The sequence below is a fragment of the Nyctereutes procyonoides genome, unplaced genomic scaffold, assembly GCF_905146905.1.
Source record: "Nyctereutes procyonoides isolate TBG_1078 unplaced genomic scaffold, NYPRO_anot_genome, whole genome shotgun sequence".
NCBI lineage: Eukaryota > Metazoa > Chordata > Mammalia > Carnivora > Canidae > Nyctereutes > Nyctereutes procyonoides.
In genome coordinates this window covers 22,737,946-22,764,495 of record NW_026575049.1, presented here as the reverse complement: position 1 = coordinate 22,764,495, position 26,550 = coordinate 22,737,946, and the positions used below count along the sequence as shown (strand labels likewise).

Below are 26,550 nucleotides of genomic sequence, written 5' to 3'. Positions count from 1 at the left end.
TGATTAACTCACCCCTAACCAGTGGGAGGGCCTCCCCCACGGTTAGGATGAGAGGGAAGGGCTGGGACAAAAGAGGAGTTAGGTGGAGGGAGGGCTAGCAGTGGAGTTCCCTTGTAGCTTTCCTCATGGAAGCCTTCTTGGGAATTGAGAATCCCGGCCGAGGTCCATACACACCACACTCACTGAAATTCTGCATTATTGATCCATGACAGTGTTTATGTTGATATGATGATTGTCATAAAGGGTTGACTTTCCCGGGAGTATTTCATGATTAACACAGTTTAGGAAGAGACAAATTAAAGATGTACCATAAATAACATCAATCACATTACATATTTCTTACAGAATAACAAATGAACCACAAGAGAAGCGGCAAATAATTACACCGGGGTTCTTACTAACATATAGTGACATATAGTAACATCCAGATTTTCAGGAATATATAATGCTAAAAAAGTAGCACATTAAGACGAATTTTCTAGTGTTAATGGTATCAACCAGGAAAATTCAGACAAACATTTTGTGGATTTCTGGCTATTTTTTATTTTGAAATGTATGAAAATCTCAGAAGAGTTCAAAAAGGAAAGAAAATTTGTCACATTTCAAACCAACATATTGAATCGAGTAAATTGAACCATGATTCTCAAACTGCTCGTGTAACTGACAGGCTCAGATGCATTTTTAAAAGGGGTCTGATTCCAACCCCCGAAAGCCACGAGCATCTCCTCCCTCCCTAGCTGTGGGCGATGATGTCTAACCATAATCAGTGAGAGGGACAGGCTATGTGCTTCTCTTCTAAATACATGTAGTAGCTTCTGTGGCTAAATTACTCAATACTTAAATATACATCACTTTGAGTTTTACTGGTTATTTTTACCGTGCTGCTTTTGATTGGCATTTACTGCTGAAAAGCAGAAGTTTTCCCTTTCTAAAGAGATCCTTGCTTCAGTCTTAGACAAAACCAGAAAGGGCAGCCCTACTACTACTGATTTAAAGTTAATACAAAAGTGATTAATATTCCAGGACTTCTGTTGGTGTCATTCATCCAAAGAGACGCCATGGAAGTCATCTGAATATAAGCTTTCACAGGGGCTCGTTACAGGATCTATTCGTCAGACGGCTTTGACGGGAGAGCGCAGACGACAAGATGTGGCTCATTCTGCTTCATCTACCTCTCCTAACAATGACTTTTGGCGAGGGGGTGGGAGGAAGAATTTTAAAAGATCTCTATTACCTTTTCTCCTATTTGTTTTTCAAGTTCTTTTACTGTCCGACTGCAACTCATTTCATTCCCACCTCCCCTTAAAAAAAAAAAAAACTTTTTGTTAAAATGTTTTAACCAAATAAATGCTTATGTAGGATATGCAGAGATCAAGATTATAAGGATTTCTAAATTATTTTCAAATGCAAGGTATTTCTTAGGCACTGCCATCTGCCGGCACTGTGTCAAGTCCTTAGCTTCTCCATGCCTCCGTTTCCTCAACCATAAAATGAAATATAATAACATTTATTCCTCCCAGGGTAGTGTGGGAGCTGAGTAATTACAGCTGACACCTAATGAGCATGGTGAGCCCCATCTGATTTCATCCTCAGGACGGTCAGGGGCCATCATCGCCCTATTTGCAGACAAGGAGTCAGGGAGACAAAGGTGCTGGTCACACTCCACCCCTAACCCCTCCGATGTAGCACTTTGTTCTGACCTCTGAAGGGTTCCCAATCCACTCTGGAGGCACCCTTAGCCACTCTGTAAAGGACTTCCTGGTGGATGTGTGTCTATACCACCATCCTCTTGGCTCTATCTGCTTTTTTTTTTTTTTTTAGATTTTATTTATTTATTTCAGAGAGAGAGCACATGCACGTGTGTACACACACACACACACACACACACGCGGGCAGGGGGAGGGGCAGAAGGAGAGAGAACTTTCAGCAGATTCCCTGCAGAGCCTGCAGCCCAATGGAGGGCCCTATATCATGACCCTGAGATCATGAACTGAGCCGAAACCCAGTCGGAGGCTCAACCAACTGAGCTATCCAGGCACCCTGGCTCCATCTGCTTTTAGTAACTATTTTTTATTTCATGTTATTCATATGTCTATAAACTACTTCAGAGCCCCTCTTTGGAACAAGCTGGTAGACACCAACAAGCTGAGGATCCAGGGGCGATCCACTGGAAGGAAAAAGCTCTCTGGACAAAGCCAAGGGAGCACACAGTGGCATGAAGCCGAGGGGCCTGGAGCTCAGCACGTCCCAGCTGGCCAGGGAGGCCAGAGCCTACACCCAGCAGGGCAGGGGACACGGCTGAGTTCCGAGATAGAAGCGGACGCCAGGCCTGTGGTCCTGTGGCCATGAGGAATCTGGACTTCACACTGGGGTAAGGGGAAGCCATCAGAGCATTTTAGGTAGAAATGAACTTCATTTTACACAGGGAGAAACTGAGGTTCAGAGGGTCAAGTGCCCAAGTTCGAGGCGGAAACTCACCAGGAATTCAGCCTTACAATTCTATGTTAAATGTAATATTGTTTAGGTTTTAATTGTGTATTGAATGGACACAGGACACTATTGCTAACATGTTTAGGATTTAAAGAACAGAGATCAGACAAATACCTGTGTCCCTGCCATCAGCTGAAGAGACAGGGCAGCTGTGCTCCTGGCCCCTCGGGAGCCCGGCATGCGCCCCCAGCCCCAGGGCAGCTCCCCAGCGCAGCCCCACTCTGGTCCTCTTCCCCTCATGGCTGTCTCCCCAACTCCATCTCAGTGTCGCCTCTAGGAGACACAGCTTATTGTCTGACACTCACTTAGCGACACAGCTTTCGTGAGATGAGTACTCACTGGAATGGTAGGTCTTTAAATCCTTCCACTTTCAACCCTTCTGTAAAATTCTGTTTAGGTTTTTCTCTTAGTGGATTTTACTAGTTCTTATCTAATCAGACCATCTCTGTCTTTTAAGTGGACCATTTATTACAACTACCCACATACTTGGGATTTCTACTAGTTCTTCCTATTCTGGGGCTCCTTGCCGTCTTTTTGGTCAATCTTATTTTTATTCCAGTTTGTTTGTCTCCATTTGTAAATTTAGGACTCAATCACTCCATTTTTAATTTTGTGATAGCTGCTCGGGAAATTATAACCTGCATATTTTTCCAAGTCTCAAGTTAACCATAACTTTTAATCTTCCTGATGGACAAGGTAACAACTCTAGAACATTTTCACTCCAATCCCTCCTCTCTGTATAAATTGCTACTGTCATATATTTTAATCCTATTCTATTTTTAAATCCCCAAAGTCCTCATTATTCCCAGTCCTTAGCGCCCCCTGAGGTCAGCGGGAGCATTTGGATCTAACCACACACTCTCCACCCTCTGGCCCGCATCGCCTCCAACTGTCAGTCTGGGAGTGTTTTCCTTCTACCTAAAGTACACCCTTTAAAGTTCTTTCACTGGGTCTGCTGGGAGCCAAATTCTATTTTTGTTTTACAGTATCTTTATTTCAACCCTGAAAATACTGAAAGATCCCTTCTTCACACATATTATTTTTTTTAAGATTTATTTATTCATGAGAGACAGAGAGAGAGAGAGAGGCAGAGACACAGGCAGACAGAGAAGCAGGCTCCATGCAAGGAGCCTGATGTGGGACTCGAACCTGGGAATCACACCTTGAGCCAAAGGCAGGCGCTCAACCGCTGAGCCACCCAGGCATCCCCACACATAACATTCTAAGATGGTAGTGATTTTTCTTTCACCACATTGTGATGGTGGATTCGCTGTCACCTGGCTTCCCCATTACCACGCAGAAGTCCCTTCTATGCATGCTGCCCTCCGGCTGCGCTGAGGGTCTCTTGGTCTGTGGGGTGGTTGTGCCCCCACCTCCCATCTTTAACTTCACCTGGGGTTTCTTGGGCTTCCTGAATGGGTGGACTCAATCCACCCTCAGTTCAGGAAAGCCCTCAGCCACTGTTCCTTTGGGTGCCTCCATCCCATCTCTGAGGACTCTCTTCACAGAGCTCCACTTACACTTCTGTGTCTCTGGGCTGCACTCCGGCTTATCTTTCTCTGACCTATCTTCCAGTTCACTTATTTCTTCAGCTATATCAATTTTGTTTATTAAATGTATTGAGTTCTAAACTGTTGTTATGAAATAGGACTTATAGGTAGTAACATACATACAATATGTGTGCATGTTTAATCATAAGGCAAATGCCAATTATCCAAATCAAGAATTAAAGCCAAACCCAAAGGTCCCCGATCTTCCTCCTCCACCTGGAACGCTCCCTGCATCCTACACAGATGGTTACAAAGAAGAGGCATGCTTTGTAGGATGAAGAAAGAGAGGATCAGCTGGAAGGTGACCATGAACACGGCAGGCAAAGGTGCCACATGTTTCTCCTTGTCCCCACAGCCTGACATCAGTGCTTGAGGCTCAACTATGACAAGAGGCAAAGGGCCCCTGCGTCCCCACAGAAAGAGATCTCAGTCTCACAAATTCTAGGCTGGCAAATGCTTCATTCCCAGCGTGTGGGAGAGATGGTCCCACTGTCACACTCGGACGTCAGCTTCAGTCTGAGTGTCAGTCCTAAGTCAACCCAGTACCTCCCCTCACTGCTTTACTGCTCTCATGCTGACGTTGACACTGGTGCTCCGCGGTCTCACTGTGACACATCTACACAGCCATTTCTTTTCATTCATCCAGCTTAAGATTCTCTGCCATCATCCTTTCGAATATTGGCTCTTCCCTATCCTTTCCTCTAAATATCTGGAAATCCAATAAGAAATTTCTTAGAATGCGGCACCTGAGTGGCTCAGTCAGTTAAGCGTCTGCCTTCAGTTCAGGTCATGATCTTAGGGTCCTGGGACCGAGTCCCAGTCCCTCATTGGGCTCTGCTCAGTGGAGAGCCTGCTTCTCCCTATGTCCCTCCCCCATGCTCTCTTCTTCACTCTTTCTCTCAAATAAATAAATAAAATCTTTAAAAAAGAAAGAAAAGAAAAGAAAAGAAAAAAAAGAAAAGAAAAGAAAAGAAAAGAAAAGAAAAGAAAAAAGAAAGGAAATCTAGGGCTTCTCTCTCCCTTCCATGTCTCCTATACTTGTCCTCTGTATGTTATCTTCCTTTGTCTTTGTGTGGCTTTCTGGATAACAGCTTCGGACCTATTTCTACTCCCCCAATGCTCCTTTTAGCTGTGGTTTATCCACTTTTTCCACCCAGCCACCAAATTTTATATCTACAGTTATCTTATCTTTCACCACCAGAAGTTCTGTTCTGTATTTCTTCAAAAAAATTTTTTGCTTATTTCATATTTATATATGAAGTCCATTCTTTGATTTCTCCGAACATACTAAAACAGAGATTCTAGATCTGACAGTTGCAGGATTTCACATATTTGGATATCTGATTGTACTGGATGTTGTTTCTACTGGTTTGCAGTTCTCATTCTTTATCTCTGCACGTGTTTTCAATATTTTGTGAGTATGGCCTGATTTTACTTGGCACTTGATCTGTGGAAATTTTTTAAGGGCTGGGTTGCAAACGTATTCCTCTACAGAAGGGCACACTTAGCCCAGCCCCAGTTTTAAGCAAATCTTACCTAAGACTTTCCAGACCACACAGGAAGCATTATTTCAGGCACAGATTTGCATAAATACTGACTTATAATTACATATTTGTCCTCTATTCACCCAGCAGCAGTGTGGAATTAGGTAGGTTTCCTTATGCCCTTCTGGGATGCAAGTTTATATTTGTAACCTATCCTCACATGAGGGTTTAGGTGTCTCAACTTTATATATCCTGATCTTCTATTAGGTTCCTCCACCTTAGGCAGGTCCTCTAGGTTTTATCCCCTGTCTCCTTCACTCCAAATAGCCAACCAGACTGAAACACAAATTCACCAGGATTTAGCCACTATTTTCGAGGCAAAAGCTGGCTTTATAGAATGCTCACCTCTCTGGATTCCATCTCCATTTTATGTTGGCTTCTAGGGGAGTACTTACTGTCTTGCCAGTTCTCTAGTGAAGGAAAATGCATGTATACATTTTACCTTCTATCAGTCATTTCATTTTTTTCCATGGAAGTGCTATTCATGAAAACAGTCTACCATGTCACCCAAAGGAGCAGTGTCCACTCACTATAATGCATCATCTCCAAGAGTAAAGAAAATTCAGCCCCACAAGTTAAGCCAGTTATAAGCTGAATCTTTCAAATTTAGTTAAAATATTTCATCTTTTATATTTAAAGTGGTACCTTGTGATCCTTTTCATCTCAAATGAACTATTAGACTGATATTTCACAGTTAAAGGAACAAAAACAAAAGACAAAAAAAGAACTCTCCTGCTTCCAGTTTTTCTAGTCATTTAGCTTTTTCGACAGAGAATCTTCAAATTGGTTACGGTCCATCCAACAACCTTATCACAAATGGGGACTGTTTTAGGTTCAGAGTATGAATATACAGTTTGTATAACAACCAATCATTCTTTCGAATAAACCTGGAGATTATCTCAGCCCCCTACTCAGGGATCGTTAACTAAACACAGCACAGAAAAGCCCCCGACCATCCAGGAGATACTTTGTCATTCTTGTTGGAGCTGTTGCACTGATTCTTTTTTTTAATTGTGGTTAAAAAACAAAACTGAAAAACCACTCCCCAGATAACATAAACTTTTCCATCTTAATTATTTTTACGTGTGCAGTTCAGTAGTGTTGAGTATATGCAGTGTTGTGCAACACATCTCTAAACCTTTTTCATCTTATAAAACTGAAACTTACACTCACTGAACATGTCCCCATTCCCTCTCCCCTCTGCCGCACAAATTCTTACACCTACACTGTGTCCATGACAGACTCAGGCAGGAAAGCTATCATACCAAAATCTGCTAATTTTTCAGGATCAAATTTAACTCCTATTTCCACAATTCCTGAGAAAATGAGGTTTATTCATTTAGAGTCAGACAGTCCGAGTGAATAATTTTGGTCATTCCTAAATCGGATGCCAGAATCAAAGACCTTTCCAGCAGAGACAGACATTAAGAGTTCATACTCTAACACTCTCATTTTGCAGTTCATAAAGCAAATGAGTCCCATTCATATGCTACAGTTGAGACACAAAGGAGCTCGTACAAAGATCTCTTTAAAAAAAGATTTCATTTCTGGGGTGCCTGGGTGGCGCAGTCAGTTGAGTATACAACTCTTGGTTTCAGCTCAGGTCGTGATCACAGGGTCCTGAGATGGAGCCCCATGTCCAGCTCCACACTCAGTGGGGAGTCTGCTTGAGATTCCCCCTGCCTTTGCTCCTCCAACTCGTGCACACTCTCTCTCAAAAATAAATAAAACTTTTAAAAAGATTTTTTTCTAGCTCTAAAACATGATCACCTTCCAATGAAAGATATTAATATTCAAAATTAAAATTTATTATTTCTAAATCTGAAATATATTGCATATAATATATGTTTATCTGGTTTTAATTTGTTATATTTCTATTTTCAATACAATATTATTTCCTTTATTCTGAAATATATCCTACACAAAGGTTAGAGTCTTCTCAAAATAACTTTTTGACTGATGATTAACTCCATTAAATTCTCTACAAACTCTACCAATTCCTCTTCCCTATATATCTGTTGACATGATTAGCTCTCCTGAGCTTATGCCCTCTCTTTTATCAATCCAAATTTCACAGTTTCATATGAGGGGGAAAAAAACTACTTACCTCTGTATAACATTTATATTTAGCTCCATTCCACCAAACCGGGACAGGAATTCAAGGTATGGAATGGCCCCAGAGCTGGTGAGGGGGATCTACATTCGAACAAGAAGAATGATGGCCAGTTAGAGGATTCAGATCCAAGTAGTAGACAGCACAGGAGCTTTCATGATGGAAGACAGGATACCATTACTGAGATGGTCATTCTAGTAAACACAACCACTTCCCCCAGGTGTCTGAGTTGACATGCATCCCCAGTAAACCAGGTACAAAAACACCTAAATGCCAGAATGCCAGTTTATGCTCAATTAAAAGTCAACAAGTTGTCTATAAGATTTTCTGAAATCTAGTTCTATCTAAAAACTAAAGTAAGGTTGGTAGAAATATATTCTAATATACATTTTATATATGTATATGTATTTATATATGCATCCATCACATATATTTTTCCCCAAGAGGCTGAGGCCATGATATAATTTTACCTTCTGAATGGCATTTGAACTTTCTGTACATTATATACTTTCAAGGTAGAAAACAGCCATTTTTGAATTGAAAATTCTATAAAGGACATTACTAGATCCAGTAGGTCAAAATGGGCTATAGATTAAGGAATTATCTCAAAAAAAAGAATTAGGGATCCCTGGGTGGCGCAGTGGTTTGGCGCCTGCCTTTGGCCCAGGGCGCGATCCTGGAGACCCGGGATCGAGTCCCACGTCGGGCTCCTGGTTCATGGAGCCTGTTTCTCCCTCTGCCTGTGTCTCTGCCTCTCTCTCTCTCTCTCTCTCTCTCTCTCTCTCTGTGTGTGTGTGTGACTATCATAAATAAAAAAATAAAATAAAAAGAATTATCTCAATGTTTAATTTACTAATGTTGATAATGGTACTGTGATTATGTAAGAGAATAGATCTTATTCTCAGGGAATACACACTAAAGTATTTGGAAGTAAATAACCATAATATAAACAACTGCCTCTCAAACAGTTCAGAAAAAAATTATGTATACACTACATACCCTATAAACTGTTTGCAGATCCACACATACCACATATGGATAATGAAAGATTACAGAAGCAAATGAGGTTAAATGCTCACAACAGGCAAATCTGGGTTAAGTGTATGTGGGTATTGTATGCATGTACCATATGTGTACTATTTGTACTGTTCTTATAAATTTTCTGGAGGTTTGAAATTATTTCTTTTTTTCAGACTTATTTATTTGAGAAAGAGAGAGAGAGCATGAGCATAAGAGGCAAAGGGCAAGGGAGAGAGAATCTCAAGCTGACTCCACACTGGATGTGAAGCCTGATATGGGGGCTCAATCTCATGACCTGAGATCAGGACCTGAGCCCAACCAAGAGTCTGATGCTCAACTAAGACACCCTGAAATTACTTCTAAATAAAAAGTCAAAATTTTTTAAAAATGAAAATATTTCCCAAAAAAAAAGGATTATGAAACTAAAGTTAAAACATATAATCAATACAGATGTATTTTATTAAGCTTCATGCAAATACACAAAGTACAATTTCCCATACAGCTGAATGGCTCCCATGTCTATATAATCAAGTGTGATGTTCACTTAGCCCTTAAAATTCAGCCTCAAAGCCGGGCATGGTTATCTCAGTGCTCCCCAAAGGAAAAATTTCTTTTTACTACTAAAACACATATAACTAGGAAATGGGACCAGAGGGAGAGCAGCTCACAGGGTGGGCCTTCGTGAAGCCTTGTCTTGGAAAGGACATTCATGATTTCTATTTCATATGTAATTTTGGGTAGACACCTCAAAGGTGTCTTTACAGCAGAAGGGCAAGAACAGCAGAAGGGCCTTACAGCAGAAGGGCAAGAACAGGGTATGTGTGTTACTCCAAGACTAGATGCCCTCATGGTTTTGGTAGTTAAGAGTTTGTGAGGAAGGAAAGAAACATACAGAGCTCATACTCAGGAGATGGGCACAAGCTCCACTCTTGATGTTTTACATGAGTTAACTCATCTAGTCCCAAAACCAGGTCCTCAGGCTGTGGTCGTTTCCACATTTCGAGGAGCAGAGATGTGACCTCCCTGCATGGCACTACCATCATATGCCTCCAGAGCCCATGTTCCTCTCCCTACACTAACCACAAAAAAGAAAAAAGAGAGAGGAAATCCATCAACCTACTGAAGCTTGTCACATTTCATATTATTACTTGTGGTCTAATGAAAATTCTAATGTGGTAGATACATATTTGCAAAGTTCAGTCTCCAAAGCTAGTAACCCCTTTAAACAACTCACAAATCTTGTCTAAAAGGAGAAGCAGGGGACGCCTGGGTAGCTCAGCAGTTGAGCGTCTGCCTTTGGCTCAGGGTGTGATCCCAGGGTCCTGGGATCAAGTGCCACATGGGGCTTCCTGCATGGAGCTTGTTCCCTCTGCCTATGTCTCTGCCTCTCTCTCTCTCTGTCTCTCTCTCTGTGTCTCTCTCATGAATAAATAAAATCTTTTAAAAAAATAAAAATAAAAAATAAAAGGAGAGGCAGGCTCTGCTTAAGAACTCCCATTTTCAATATTTATGATTCCGACAAAAAAGTTTAAGAATCATAATCATCCAAAGATGAATCACTAAAAGTAAATTCTTAGATTGGGGTACAGGAGGGTAGTGTTTAAATCCACGTCCATCGTGTTGATGAGTGTCTTCAAAGACGTCTCTTTCCCCAACCCAGCACAACCACTAGGACCAGAACAGAACTATGTTTTTCTTCTCCGGAATCTCTTTGCCAATTCATCCTCTTTTATAAAATTTTTGTTAATTTTTAGAGACTGAGGACACAGCTTTTTTAAAAATTCACATTACCAAGAGTGGAAACTAAGGTACAAGACAGGGATCCCTGGGTGGCACAGCGGTTTGGCGCCTGCCTTTGGCCCAGGGCGCGATCCTGGAGACCCGGGATTGAATCCCACGTCGGGCTCCCGGTGCATGGAGCCTGCTTCTCCCTCTGCCTGTGTCTCTGCCTCTCTCTCTCTCTCTCTCTTTGTGACTATCATAAATAATAAATAAAAAAATTTTAAAAAAAGGAAACTAAGGTACAAGACAGATTATTATAAGCAATGCCTCATTGTTCATGCCCTGATCAATCATCACAACACTCTGACGTTCAAACATACTCAACATGGTTCTTAAAATAAAATTAAAGCTAAAGCAAATTTACTCTAACTGGAAAATTCTTTTCTAATTTTAAGTGTGAAATTCCCATGAAGTGTTCTACAAGTTTTATGTTTCCAGTTAGGCTTACATTCACCATTGGAAAGGGATTTGTTGGTAAAAGATATTGAAAAGTCGCACACACTCTGAATTCCAGCTACTGGAAAGAGAAATCCTCCCCTTCACTCACTGTGAACTTGGCCTTCTGAAAATGCACCACATTTCAGCCTCCTTGGTTTACACGTGGGTCACAGAAGCTTGAGGTTCTAGAAAACCTATGCTTAGTATTTCAGATAGACTACCAGGACTTGTTTTTTTTAAAGTCTTTGAAGCTCTACAGTTCTCAGTGACTTCTTTTAAAAACAGATGTAGCTTTTAAAAACGGATACACATTTCACATTTTCTGTACTTTTCCCCTTCCTGCATAGTTGATTAGCTTGGGAAGGTTGTCAAAATTTTAAATTAACATTAGATCATGAATATAGGGAGACATTAGCAGGAAAAATATCTTAACTCTCCATTTGGTATAAATAAAGTATCAGTTAAATCAAGCTTATAAGGAAACTGATGCAATGTTTGCATGGACAAATGTTCTTTACAAGCAAGAGAACATTACCAGTTACACTCATCATCAGGGACATGCAAATCAAAACCACAGTGAGATACCACTTCGCACTTGTCAGAATGGCTAAAGTCAACAACACAAGAAACAACAGGTGCTGGTGAGGATGCAGAGAAAGGGGAACCTTCATGAACTGTTGGTGGGAATGCAAACTGGTGCAGCCAGTGTGGAAACAGTATGGAGGTTCCTCAAAAAGTTAAATATAGAGCTGCCCCATGAGCCAGCAATTGCACTACTAGGTATTTATCCAAAGGATATAAAAATTATTTTTTGAAGGGATACATGTACCTCGATGTTTACAGCAGCATTATCTACCAAATTATGGAAACAGCCTAAGTATCCATCTTTTGATGAATGGATAAAGAAGATGTGGCATATATACACAATGGAATAATACTCAGCCATCAAAAAGAATGAAATCTTGCCATTTGCACCAACATGGATGGATCTAGAAGGTATAATGCTAAGCAAAGTAAGTCAGTCAGAGAAAGACAAATACCATGATTTCATTCATGTGGAATTTAAGGAAAAAAACAAATAAGCAAAGGGGGAAAAGAGAGAGAGAAAGACAAACCAAGAAACCGACTCTTAACTACAGAGAACATACTGATGGCCACCAGAGGAGAGATGTCTGGGGTGATGGATAAAATAGGTGATGGGGACAAAGGAGAACACTTGTGAGGAGCACTCGGTGTTGCACGTAAGTAATGAATCACTACATTGTACACCTGAGACTAAGATTACACTGTATGTTAACTAACTGGAATTTAAATAAAAACTTAAAAAGAGAGAGAGAGAACATTACCACATGACATAGCAATTCCACTCGTAGTTATGTACCTTAGAGAAGTGAAAGTATACACCCACACAAAAATTTGTATATGAATTTTCATCGCAACCTTTTTCACAAAAGCCAAAAAGTGGAAACAACCCAAAGGTCCATCAACTCATGATAAAAAACACAAAAAGTTGTCTATGCATATATTGGAGTGTGATTCAGCCATGAAAAGGAAGAAGCACTGGTTCATGCTACAAGATGGATGAACTTTGAACACAAGATGCTAAATGAAAGAAGCCAGACACAAAAGATTATGTATTGAATTATTCCATTTATATGAAATGTCCAGAACAGGCAGATCTTTTGTGACAGAAAAGTAGATTAATGGTTATCAGGGACTAGAGGAAGGGGAAAAGGGGAGTGACTATTAATGAGTATGGGGTTTCTTTCTGTGGTGATGAAAATGTTCTGGAACTAGACAGTAGTGATGGTTACCCAACCCTGGATACACAGAAAACCAGTAACTTGCGAATTTTTAAATGGTGAATTTGATTACATATAAGTTCTATCTTAATAAAGTTCCAATAAAAATGTAGATACAGTAAAAAAAAAGTGACATGTGAAATCATGAGTATGTATTATTTGTGAAATTTTTAAGTGAATAAATGGGAAACTTTTTTTAAAAAAGGAGAAAAGCTCATCTTTCTTCCCTCTTCCCTTCTTTCCTGTCCCCTCTCTAATAAGTCCTAAAGTCTGATGGGGCAGAGAAAAACAGTGTCTGCCACATTGAGGGAAGCCATAGGAGTCCAGAGTGGGATGTAACCCAAGTGGAGGGAAGAGAGCATCCACATGGCAGGGTGGGGCACTGGGGATGGGAGATGGTCTTGTACCAGGGAAACTGATCAAATAAATAAATATACTAAGAATAACAGTAGCCAAGTGTCTCATCTGAAAAGGTAATTACAAATCTGAACAGCAAGGGCAGCCCAGGTGGCTCAGCAGTTTAGCGCCACCTGCAGCCCAGGGCGTGATCCTGGAGACCCAGGATCGAGTCCCGCATCAGGCTCCGTGCATGGAGCCTGCTTCTCTCTCTGCCTGTGCCTCTGCCTCTCTCTCTGTCTCTCATGATTAAATAAATAAAATCTTTAAAAACAAAAGCAAAACAAAACAAAACAAAAAAATATGAACAGCAAGAAAGCTGGAAAGAACCTTGAGGTACAGGATTAGGATTGGCAGTACTGGTGTGAACTCATGGTTTTCAATATAAGGAGAGGTTGATATAGAAATAAATGTATATGTAAATGTATATCTGTATGTGTGTGGGTACGCATGTATCCCCTGGAGCTCTGCCCACTGTGAGGCCTGGGGGGTCATCCCAGTGACAATGGGCAGCCCCAGTGCCCAGACCCTGGATTCCGAATATCTTTTCATTTAAAGGAACCAGAATTTTCTGGAGAAATGGAGGATTTCAGGACCAAAGCAAGGAAAGTAGAGATGAGTTTAGAATATCTTATATCATAGAGCAAGTGCTCAAAGAATGACGGAGGCATGTCAAAAGCACACAGAAACCAGCTTGAAGGGGCTCCTAGTAGCCAAATTACAGACAATTTAAAAATCAAAATGCAAAATGAACATAATGTATCACAACCACTCAATAAAACATGCAATCTTGAGTCCCTGCAAATATAAAAATAATAAATGAATAAATTCAAAGTCTAGTATGGAATGAGATACAGTTTCAAAGTTTCTCCACAAAATGCTTATTAATTACAAAGTGGATGAAGAGTCTCTTGCCATGAGAAAGCCTGACAGATTCCACCTTAATCAAGTGATCGAAGTAAACAGCAGCGATGGGACAAACTAGGATCCCGTGCAATCGTAAAACACAATGAGAATACAGCATTTCTGTGATACTCCCGCCAAAGATGCAAGCCTAGACCTAGTCATCAGGAAAACATCAGATAAACTCAGATGGGGGACATGCTGCCCTCTGCAATCTTCAGAGTGGAGGGTCAGGAAAAACTAAGGCTGAGAATTGTTTTGAAGTGAAATACACTTGGAATTCACATTCTGACTTGGACCATAGGAGACAGGCATGGAATGACCGAACCAACCAGGCAGGGGCCCCGGGGCTGAGATGGTAGTAGTGAGTTCATGTTAATATCCGTATTTTGATGGCCAGACTGTAGTTATGCAGAACACTATCCTCTTTGAGAGACACATACACTGAAATATTTGGGGTGATGGAACCACTTACTCCCAAATGGTTCAGGAAAAAAACTGTCCTTCCCACTAAATATCCAACTTCTCTGTAACTTTGTGGTTGCTTTTTTTTTTTTTATGATAGTCACACACACACACACACACACACACACACACACAGAGACATAGGCAGAGGGAGAAGCAGGCTCCATGCACCGGGAGCCCGACGTGGGACTCGATCCCGGGTCTCCAGGATCGCGCCCTGGGCCAAAGGCAGGCGCCAAACCGCTGTGCCACCCAGGGATCCCCTGTGGTTGCTTTTTAAAAATGATGAAGCAGGGGATCCCTGGGTGGCTCAGTGGTTTGGCACCTGCCTTTGGCCCAGGGCGCAATCCTGGAGCCCCGGGATCGAGTCCCGTGTCGGGCTTCTGGCATGGAGCCTGCCTCTCCCTCTGCCTGTGTCTCTGCCTCTCTCTCTCTCTCTCTATGTCTATCATAAATAAATATAATCTTAAAAAAATAATAAGAAAATAAAAATGATGAAGCAGAAGTTGTGGTACAGACGGCTCATAACAGACCAACCTCCCACAGAAAACCACCATAAATTCTGGCAAACACAAAAAAAATTATAACTATCTAAAGACCTTGGAGAGTAAACAGAAACAGGAAGACTTTGGAGAAATTCAAAACACAAAAAAAGGGACGAGTATTGAGGGAGTTTCCTATTCATAGTAGCTTTAAGCCTGAGAACAAGTCACACTGTCTCTCTGGCCTGAAGAACTGGCATGCTGAACCCAAAGCAACCACAACCACTAAAAATGTGAGGGAAATCTCAAACAGGAGAGACAGAGAAGGAGACCCACTTTCTGTGTATAAATTCTGTCCAAGTTTCCAGCTGATGCCCAAAGCTGGCATGTGCAGGTCAGACTCAAAGAGAAAAGAGACCCACTTAAAGATAAAAGAGCCAAACTGAGATGCAAGCAACTGCTCACTGCAGGTGAGACAGAGTTTGCAGGTTAATTCCTGCCAGAGTAGAAGCATCAACAGTCTTCAGAGGAAGGTAAGAGGATCCAGTCTCCACAGCACCGTGTTCACAACGTTTATTCCCTGTACTGTCTAATGCGCAGCCACAGCCACATGTGAATGTCAAGCACTTGAAACGTGGTTAGGGCAACTGATGAACTGAATTTATTTTAGTCATTGTTAATTAATTTAAATTTTAAAATTAATTCAGTGATTAGAAAACCTTTAAGTATGTTTGTAATGACCAGGTATCTGAATCTACTGTTTCATGAAATCTAAATAGACATCAAGTATTTCCAATGGAAATTTAGTGTGTGAACTGAAGTCAGCTGTAAGTATAAAGTATACATCAGGTTTAAAGACTTAGTACACAGAAAAGAATGCAAAATAACTTATTGTCAATTTTTAATAGTGATAACACATTGAAACGAGATAATATTTTAGACATATTAGTTAAATAAAAATATTATTCAAATCAATTCTTTTTAACTTTTTTCACGTGGCTACTGGAAAGCTTAAAATCAAACATGAGCATCACATTATATATTTTTTTATGATTTTATTTTTAAGTAATCTCTACAACCAACATGGGGCTCAAATTCACAACCCCAAGATCAAGAGTCACACACTCCACTCACTGAGCCAGCCAGGTGCTCCTAACATTATATTTCCATTAGACAGCACTGGTCTAAAATATAATCCCAATATACTCTAATGTGCAGAACCAGAATAATGTGACTCTTGCCTGTCAAGAGTAAAAAAAAGAAAAAAAATCAATGCAACCCAACCCTGAGACAACCCAGATATTAGAATTATCATTCAAGGACTTTAAAGCAGCTATTTTAACTATGCTTAATGAGTTAAAAGAAACACACTCATAATTGAAGAAAAAAAGGAAATAGATAAACATAAACTATAAAAAAGATAAATAGGAACTATAAAAAAGAACCAAATGGAAAATTCTAGAACTGAAAAATACTATATCTAATATTAAATATTCACTGAATGAGCTTAATGGCAGAACACAGACATGAAGAAGGGGTCACTGAACTTTGAAGACAGATCAATAGATATTATCCAATCTTAAAAATAGAAATAAAAGACTGAAAAAATTAAAAGAGCCTTGGGATGAGCCTTGGGACAATACTGAAATGTCTCAGGGAGGATGAAGTAAAATATATATATTTAAAAATAATGGCTACAAGCCTCAAATTCAGTGAAAAAAAGAAAATTAAAGGAAGAGAAACCCTTGAAATGGCACCATGGTATGCTCAAGAAGAAACAACAAATAGACCTACAAATATTTTTTTCCTAAATCTGTGAAAGGAAGGAGAGCCAGTCCCTGAGGTGGCCTGGAATTCAGAAATATCCGAAATTCCCTGGGCTGTTTGTTTTCCTGCCACATAATTCCCCTGTGGTAGAAGTAAGCAAAGTGGGTTGGGTTGACGTAGTCAACAAATTCTAGAAGGAAACAGACTTTTAAATATTATGGAATGCTCTGATTAAGAAGTATTGAGTAAACACATGTGTATTTCTGTGTGTGTGTGTGTGTGTGTGTGTGTGTGTGTGTGTGTGTGCATGTATATTAGTTAGTGGGTTACTGGGTTGAAGACACACTACTGATTTTCCCACTTTGGTATTACTATATTGATCCTCATGGATTTATTCTGAGTGTTTAATTCCTCCTGTACTGTGTATTCCTTTGTTAAAGGCCCTGACGGCTCAGACCCCACTAAATGTCTACTATTGATAGCCCCCTGGTAGGATACCCACCAAGGGCTTGTCCTCCATATCCCTCCCCAAGTACTTGCATCACCCCTGCTGCAAACCCTTCCATGGGCCCTACAGCTCCCAGGACTGAGTCCCAACTCTGTGTATGGTACTCTTCAGGCCTGGCCCCTCTATTCACGACCTGACACATATCCCCTCGCTTCAGGTATAAAAAATACTACCCGGTTCCCTGAATAAACATGCCATGCTGATCCAGACATCTAAGCTTTCACTTGAGCTGTTACTCCCTCTGCCTATAACCCCCTTCCATTTTTCTTTCATCTGGCTAATCCTACTCCTTGATCAAAATCTGCCTAAATACACCCCTTCCTCCCTAAAGGCTGCCTGGACCACCACCCCAATTTTAGATAGCTCTCCCTCCTCTAGCTTTCCCTCCTACACGTACCAAACACATCTCACTGGGCTGGGACCCCCCGGAGGTCGGGCCCGTGTCTGCCTGCTGTGTCTCTTGGGTCTAGCATACAGTAGGTGCTCAATAACCATTTGATACAAGAACAAATGCCAAAATACTAAGTTCCAAAATATAATACTTCTATATGGAAGCTTAAAAAAAAAAAAAACACTAAAGAAAATGGCAGTACCAGTACTCCACACAAAATATGACCCACACGCATGTTGATCATCCCATCCACCAGAATTTCACTGAATTGTGAAAAATAAACAAAACTGTAACTGCTAACTTAGAACTATCGGGTTGTAGGGGGTGGAAACCCAGAATAGATTTCATGCTCCAGTAACTGACTCCAACTTTTCTACAGCTGGGTTTGGGTGGGGGCAGGGGTGGTGAGGGGCAGAGGGAGAGAGAGAATCTCAAGGGTACTCCCTGCTGAGCACAGAGCCCAAGTTGGGGCTCAATTTCACAACCCTGAGATCACAACCTAAGCTGAAATCAAGAGACGCTTAACCAACCGAGTCTCCCACGCACCCCCATAGTTGGGTTATTCTAAGTCGCCGTGCATACTGTACCTGAGCCAGTACATCCTGAAACTGTTCTCTCGTGAGAGGCATCAGGAAGGTTGTGATAATTCTTCTCAGTTCATTCTTTGATACCGTCATGTTGTGACTGGTGTCAAGCAGCTCAAAAGCCTTTTTCAACTCATATCCTTTATCAGTGATTTTTTGAAATAAAAGCCGTTTAACATCTAAGAAGGACAGTATCGGATTTGCAATAGCTGTGCCTATAGAAGAGATACAATTGTTTATTAGATGCACTTAAAGCCAAGGTCCCAAAAACCAACTTCACTGTGGACTAGAATCCAACAAACTTCCAAAACACTATTTCTCCTACTGTATTCATTGCTTTATGCATCTAAGCACTGCATGACTTGCAATGGCAAATCTATGGTCATTTTTTACCTCTGAAATGTGGCCAATGTAAAATGAAAATAGTAATGGTAAAAGGAAAAAAAAAAAGAGAGAGGAAAGATCATCCCCCCTATATAGGACACGCAAAAACACGGATTTTGGAATAAAACTCAGTTAATAACAATATCACCTCAAACAAATCTTTAAAATATATTAACTTTTCATCCCCTGGCCAATTTTTGAGGGGAAAACATGTAATTCTTAATCTAGATTATTTTCCTCTCCAAGACAAGAGATGAGAATGGCTAGCCCCTGAAAGGTAATGAAAGAATGTTAAAAGGCACCACATAAGCTTTCGGGAGGCCTGCACTTCCTGCAAGGAAAAGCAGTCAGGTGGGACTGTGGTGCTGTAGGTCCCAAGGGTCCCCAAGTCACCAGGGGAGAGACAATACACCCCAGCCTCCTTCCCCTCTAAGATGAAACAGCCATAGAAATAAACACAGTAACTGCAAATCAACTCAAGGCATGGACTAGTTTCATAAGCATGGAAATGTGATTATTCCACTTTGATATTTTGTAACCTACTAGAGAAAGAGGAGGCTAAAAATACAGGTGGTTTGGTAAATCTCTTCTATCTATTCATGAGATTGCAAAGGCATGGTGACAACTTATTTAGTAGCTGTCTTACAAAGTAAATTCTGAATGTATATTAAATGCCTTTAATGCTGTTTCATCTTTTATAAATTCATTTACAAACAGGACCTAAGGAAGGATGGTTGTGGTTATTTCCATTCAAATGAGAATTTCTTATCCAGGTATTGAACCTTTCTGGCACAAGCTGTCACCAATGTTCATCTTCCCTGACACTCGCCAAGCACACAGGAGGCCTGTGCCAGGTGCTAGGGATGCCTTTCACTCATGATGCCTACTGCCTCTTTGGGTAGGGGCATATATAACCAAGAACACATTGGAGAAAAGACAGTGGCTAGTTTGGGGTGACAGGCTGAAAGTCTCAGGAAAAGTTGCTTAGAAGGAAGAGGTGATACTTCAACTGGAACTTGGTGTTCCCAAGAGCAAGAAGGCCTGGAAGTGGGGGTGCCATGGAGGACAGCCAGTGGAGACAAAGTGGGGAGAGGACAAGCACAGGAGGCATCAGCTTTAGAGATTAAACCACAAAGTCACCAGGAGCCAAGTCCCTGGTGCTCCCATCCAGCTTTGTGCTCTGGTCATGGGACACCAAGCTGGGACTTCCATCAAGAGGATGACCTCATCCAATTTTCTCCCCAACATCACATGTAGGAGGGATAGAGAGGGGACAGAAGTGATAGTCTGAAGACATGTTGTTAACTACAGCCTGCTCAGACAAGTATTAATGGAGGTCTACACCAACATGATGAGCATGGAGGGAAAAGTAGAGGTGAATGAATGAGAAGTTGAAATAGACCAAGTAGAGTCCATGGAATCTTCTTATTAGACAGGCAGGGTGAGGCAGTGGAAGAAGATATGGCTTGTATATGTGGTGTAAGCGGCCAGGTGGGTGGTGACACTTTTCGTTGGGAAAGGAAATGCTATAGGACGTGGCAAAGGCATTTTCCAAGATGGCCACAACCAGATCCCCGCCACACATGCTTGTCCTACAATGCCATCCTAACCCTCCTCCCATCGAGATGTGGAGCATATATTCCTTCGCCTTGAATTTGGGTGGGTCCGTGACTAGGGCAGAATGATCTACGTGACTTCTAAGAAGAGGTCACAAAAGGTGTTGCAGCTTGTGCCTACATCCTTGTAAGATGCTCATGTCAATTGCTGAGATGTGAGGAAGTCAAGAAGTCACACAGAGAAGCCACATGTAGGTGTTTCGGCCAACACCCCCGCTGAGGTTCCAGCCCACAGACGAAGCCAGACCTCTGATGATTCCAGCCCCAGGTGTCATTACCCACTGCCTTTGCACCTCCCCTCATGGAACCGCCTGGAATAGAGGCAAGCTGTCCCTGGGACCTGCTCAAATTGCAGATCTGTGAGCAAAATAAATGATTCCAAGCCTCTGTGTGTGGAAGAGTTTGTACATAGCAATAAATACCTGGAACAGGAGAAAAAAAGTTTGTGGGAAAGCTAATGAATTCAGTTTGGGATCTCTTTTTTTTTTTTTTTTTTTTTTTTAAATTTTTATTTATTTATGATAGTCACACAGAGAGAGAGGGAGAGAGAGGCAGAGACACAGGCAGAGGAAGAAGCAGGCTCCGTGCACCGGGAGCCCGACGTGGGATTCGATCCCGGGGCTCCAGGATCGCGCCCTGGGCCAAAGGCAGGCGCCAAACCGCTGCGCCACCCAGGGATCCCTAGTTTGGGATCTCTGAGTGGAGATGTCCATTTGAAAGGTGAGCACCAAAAAAAAGAGAAAAAAAAAGGAAAGAAAGAAACGTGAGCACATAAATCTAGAGATCAGAAGTGGATGCCACTGGATGTGCAGGTGTGGGAACCAGCCAGGTGGAAGCCATGGGAGATGCATGCCACGCTGGAAGAGAAGGGAGACTTGTGAAACACTGACTTTTAAAGAAGGAGAATTCATTCATTCAAAAAATATTCACTGAATACCCGTGATATTTCGGCACTGCTCTAGGCACTAAGGGCTACAGTGAAAAAGACAGGTAAGATCTGCTCTTGTAAAGCACACCCAGCCCAGAACTCCTCCTGCTGCCTCCAGTGTTGTAGAGGGAGCCTCTCCTGTTAACTTTTGTTCACCTTGAAATCTTTTTTCAGACTTTTTTTCAGACTTTTGTGTATATTATTAGTCGCTTTCCAAGAAGCCGCATCTTTGCAAATCAATAATTCTAATTTAAAGGTATCAGAAATATTGGTTTGAAACTCCTTGGCATTTGAAGTGAAACTTTTTCTTTCACGTGCCTAAGGCACTTTCCCAGATTTAAAATGAAAGCAGTAACCACACTTGCATAACCTGCTGGTGGGAGGACAAATTGATATAATCTTTCTGGAGGGCAATTTGACAAAATCTTTTACATCCGATTAGAATCTACAGTCACAACAGACTGTCACTCTCACCCTCACAACGAGAACAAGTGGGATAAGCTGAAGTATATAGTTTTTAAACCCACCGGAGAACTGAGGAACGTAAAGAACCTAGAGATCCAGAAAGGGCAAGTCACTCCTCCAAGAGGAACAACCCAGAACACTTTTATCCTTACAGAGTCCGACAGAGTAAAGCAAATTCATTCTACACTAGGGTGCAGAAAAAAGAACCAGCTATTTAGTGGCCACGCGTGGACAGGTGTGATGGGTTCAAAGGCCGGGGGGCTTCAATCCACAGAGCGAGTCTGAACCCAGCCTCTTGGGTCTTCCTGTGGGGGTAGAAGTGGTAAACCAGAGCTGGGGGCGAGGCGCAGAGCTGTGCGATGTGGCCCCAGGAGGGCGGGCTTTTCTGGAAGTGTAAGGCAGGTGCTCCCCAAAGGCTGAGGACAGGGCAGTAGTATGGAGGCGAGGCCTTCTGAGGCACCCTGCCCTTCGTGGAACGCACCTCAACGGCCCACTGAAACCTGGGGGTAGTAGGATGGCAAAGCAGAGAGAGGCCTTCTGAGGTGCCAAAAAGTAGGAGCTGGGCCGGGGGACACAGAGAGCCCCCCCCAGAGACCCTCTAAAACCAGCAGGGTGACTGTAATGCAGAGCACTCTCCCCGATGGGCCAACCCAGAAGGAAGCAAAAAAGCTTAGAATCTCACCAGGGCTCCGATCTCTAGAGCTGCTGAAAGGCAGTATTTGAAACCAGTGGCAACTGCGACCGAGTCCAGACACAGCTCGGTCTGGAGATGAAGCCACGCCAGCCAAGCTCACATGAAGCCTAAGAGAAGAGGCATCCCCTTTCCTGGCTGTGCTAGTCATTTGTTTCCACTGCGCTTCATACAAATGTCTGCTATTAGATCTTTTTAAAAGTGATCTTTAAAAGTGATCTTTAGGCCCCCTGGACGCCGCCGAGTAAGCATCGTTAAAGTCTCCCCTCCCACCGCCGTCATGTCTAAGTCAGAGTCTCCCAAAGAGCCCGAGCAGCTGCGGAAGCTCTTCATCGGAGGTTTGAGCTTCGAAACGACCAATGAGAGTCTGAGGAGCCATTTTGAGCAATGGGGGACGCTTACGGACTGTGTGGTAATGAGAGACCCCAACACCAAGCGCTCCAGAGGCTTTGGGTTCGTCACATACACCACCGTGGAGGAGGTGGACACGGCCATGAACGCCCGGCCGCACAAGGTGGACGGAAGAGTCGTGGAACCAAAGAGGGCCGTCTCCCGAGAAGATTCTCAAAGACCCGGTGCCCACTTAACTGTGAAAAAGATTTTTGTCGGTGGCATTAAAGAAGACACAGAAGAACATCACCTAAGAGATTATTTTGAACAGTATGGGAACATTGAAGTGATTGAGATCATGAAAGACCGAGGCAATGGCAAAAAGAGAGGTTTTGCTTTTGTGACCTTTGACGACCACGACTCTGTAGACAAGATTGTCATTCAAAAATCCCATACTGTGAATGGCCACAACTGTGAAGTAAGGAAAGCCCTATCGAAGCAAGAGATGGCTAGTGCTTCATCCAGCCAAAGAGGCCGAAGTGGTTCTGGAAACTTTGGTGGTGGTCGTGGAGGTGGTTTTGGTGGGAATGACAACTTTGGTCGTGGAGGGAACTTCAGTGGTCGAGGTGGCTTCGGTGGCAGTCGAGGTGGTGGTGGATACGGTGGCAGTGGGGATGGCTATAACGGATTTGGTAATGACAGAAGCAACTTTGGAGGTGGCGGAAGCTATAACGATTTTGGCAATTACAACAATCAATCCTCAAATTTTGGACCCATGAAAGGAGGAAATTTTGGAGGCAGAAGCTCTGGCCCCTATGGTGGTGGAGGCCAATACTTTGCCAAACCACGAAACCAAGGTGGCTATGGCGGTTCCAGCAGCAGCAGCAGCTATGGCAGTGGCAGAAGGTTTTAATTACTGCCAGGAAACAAAGCTTAGCAGGAGAGGAGAGCCAGAGAAGTGACAGGGAAGCTACATGTTACAACAGATTTGTGAACTCAGCCAAGCACAGTGGTGGCAGGGCCTAGCTGCTACAAAGAAGACATGTTTTAGACAATACTCATGTGTATGGGCAAAAAACTCGAGGACTGTATTTGTGACTAACTGTATAACAGGTTATTTTAGTTTCTGTTCTGTGGAAAGTGTAAAGCATTCCAACAAAGGGTTTTAATGTAGATTTTTTTTTTTTTGCGCCCATGCTGTTGATTGCTAAATGTAATAGTCTGATCATGACGCTGAATAAATGTGTCTTTTTTAAAAAAAAATAAAAATAAAAAAAATAAAAGTGATCTTTAAAAGTGATCAAATGAAATGAGGAAAGGTGACCTAATCAAGAGCAAAAACAGAGTATCCAGAGAGAGAACAGATGGAGGAAGGATCAGGTATTTAAGGCAAGAATGGTAAACACGTTCAAGAGATTACAGGAAAACTTGACAACGCGTTGCATGTACAGGGGATTTCAGCACAGAAAAGGAAACTGTTTTGTTTTGTTTTGTATTTTAGAGCACACGTCAAAGCCTGAAATTAAAAATATAATATCAGAAGTGAAAAACTCATTTGATCTGCTTAACAGCAGACTATATGTGATAAAGAATAGCCTAGTGAATAGAAAGGTCAATAGAAATTTTTCAAATCTGAACATAAAACAAAAAACATTTTAAAAGGAAACAGGGTATGTCATCTGTGGTTTACCCTGTGAGCAGTGCCAATTTAATATACAAGTTACAGAAGTATGTCACCTCCATCTACATGTGCACGCATGAGAGAGGGACCAGCCAAACACTTCATGGTGACCACCTCTGGGGAGGCAAATGATTCTAGGAGACTTAATTTAAACAAGAAAAGATAATTCAGTATTGAGAATTACCATCAGTAAAAACAGAAGGCAAATGACAAAAGGGAAAAAGAGACGCTGATGGCATGTAAGGCAGATGAACGGTTAACACCTCCCGCACAGGGAGAACTCCTACAAATCACCAGAAAGACCCACTGCAGGTAAATGGGCAAAGGGTTATCAATAGGCAGCTAGGAAAGAAACTCAGAAAGCTGACAAACTGGAGAATCAAAGCTACCTTGACTGTTACAGAAAGGCAAGACAAATCACAACAGAATATTGCCTTTGCACATCAAGTGGAGACGATGTAAAAGATAATAATCTGTGTTAGGATACTCCAGGACAAACCCTTCTAAGTCTTATTTGTGGGCATGTGCCCAGGCACACACTTCTAGAGGGCTCATCAAGAGCCTCAGTGGCGAAGCCCTTTGATCCAGCAATCTCACTTCACTCCAGACTTCTCTGTAGGAGCAGACAGGTGAACTCAGATGTGCCCAAAGACTCTGTACCGTACACGTGGAGCTGCTGAATGGTGCTGGAAGCTGCTAGCTGATTCCATTCTCCCCTCTTCCCTTAGAAACAGAAACCCTGTAATCTAGGGAGACATTCAGCCATCCCGAAGTCTGTATTTCCAGGCTCCTGGGTAGATGATGCCTGTGACCATGTGATTCAAGTCTTGCCCAGTGAGGAAGCACAGTGTCCAGTATGACTTGACTAGAATGTCTCCCCCCTGGCCTCCTCACAAGGCAGATTTCAGGGTATCCTTGCCTCTGTCCCCTTAGAGGTCTCCTAGAGCCTCAGGGTATGCACCCACTGTGCTTGCTGTGCACAAGCTTCTGTTCTGGTAGCATCTGGCTCACGCAAGGAAAATTCTTTATCCCCCTCTCTAGACCATGAGTGCCTCCTGGGCAGGGGCTCCACTGGACCCATCTCTTTATCCTCAGTACCTAAGACAGTTCTTGTCACATATTGGGGTTTGGAAAATGTTTATTGCAGTTTTATTCACGATTGGCCAAGATGTGAGAGCAACCAAGACGCCCTTCAGTAGTGATGAGATAGGCTAACTGGGGCACATCCATAAAAGAGAATATTATTCAGAGATTAAAAAGTGAACTATCATACCATGAAAAGACAGGAAGGATCCCTAAGTGCACACTTCTAAGTGGAAGAAGCCCATCTGAAAAGGTACATACTGTACCACTCCAATTCTAAAACATTCTGGAAAGGCAAAACTCTGAAGACAGTAAGATGACCAGTGGCTACCGAGACTAGGGGCAGGGAGGGATGAGCAGAAGGAACATGGGGGATTTTTAGGGCAGTGAAACGATTGTGTGATACCATAATGCTAGATACATGTCCTTAGATGTTTATGAAAACCCAGAGAACATACAACACAAGAATGAGCTCTACTGTACACTACAGGCTTTAGTTAATAACAATGGATCAATAATGGCTCATCCATGGTAACAAAGCTACCTCACTAATAACGCAAGGTGTTAATAATGGGGGACACTGGAGGTGGGAAGTGAAGGGGTATATGGGAACTCTGCACTTCAGCTCCATTTCTCTGTAACCCTAAAACTGCTAAAAAAAATTGTCTACTAATTAAGAAAAACTAAGTGAGGAGGTACAGTAGTTAAGTCCACAGATTTTGGAATCCCACTGTCTGGGTTCATATCCTAAGGTTCATATCCTAAGGTTCATATCCTCTTTTAAACTATGTAACTTTTGGGCAAGTGGTTTAATCAACCCATCTCAGTTTCCCCATAAAGAACACAAGGACAGTAACAGAATCTACTTTGTAGCTCTACTGCGTGCGGTTAAATGATATGCAAAGCTTTTGTGGAGTCTGGTGCATACTAAACATTTTTAAATGATATCTACTGTTAGTGTTATTTCTTCATGAATACTCACTTGAAGAAGAAGGTCTGAACATATTTTGGAAACTGTTCCTTGAATACACTCTACATGGTGAAGAGTGAGGTCTTAAATTCTTGAGCTTTCGTGTGTGAGGATACGAAGTTTGCCAATCTGGTATAATTGCCATTTTGCACATTAAATCCCTGTGA

At 42.1% G+C, this 26,550-nt stretch overlaps 2 protein-coding genes across 2 annotated transcripts in view; one reads left to right on the top strand and one right to left on the bottom strand.

The window, feature by feature from the left end:
• EFCAB6 (EF-hand calcium binding domain 6) overlaps window positions 1-26,550 on the bottom strand; it is a 239,622-nt gene that overhangs the window by 193,492 nt on the left and 19,580 nt on the right. Inside the window, exons 3-6 of the mRNA XM_055327800.1 lie at window positions 26,396-26,544; window positions 18,239-18,450; window positions 7,692-7,780; window positions 1,235-1,301 (exon numbers count right to left, since the gene is read on the bottom strand). Coding sequence (XP_055183775.1) covers window positions 1,235-1,301; window positions 7,692-7,780; window positions 18,239-18,450; window positions 26,396-26,537 — 510 coding nt within the window. The 5' untranslated portion in view covers window positions 26,538-26,544. The remainder of the gene's footprint in view (window positions 1-1,234; window positions 1,302-7,691; window positions 7,781-18,238; window positions 18,451-26,395; window positions 26,545-26,550) is intronic.
• LOC129511270 (heterogeneous nuclear ribonucleoprotein A1-like) lies at window positions 22,563-23,717 on the top strand. The gene has a single exon (XM_055327801.1). It carries the CDS (start codon window positions 22,600-22,602, stop codon window positions 23,560-23,562), a length of 963 nt encoding a protein of 320 aa, XP_055183776.1. The 5' UTR covers window positions 22,563-22,599; the 3' UTR covers window positions 23,563-23,717.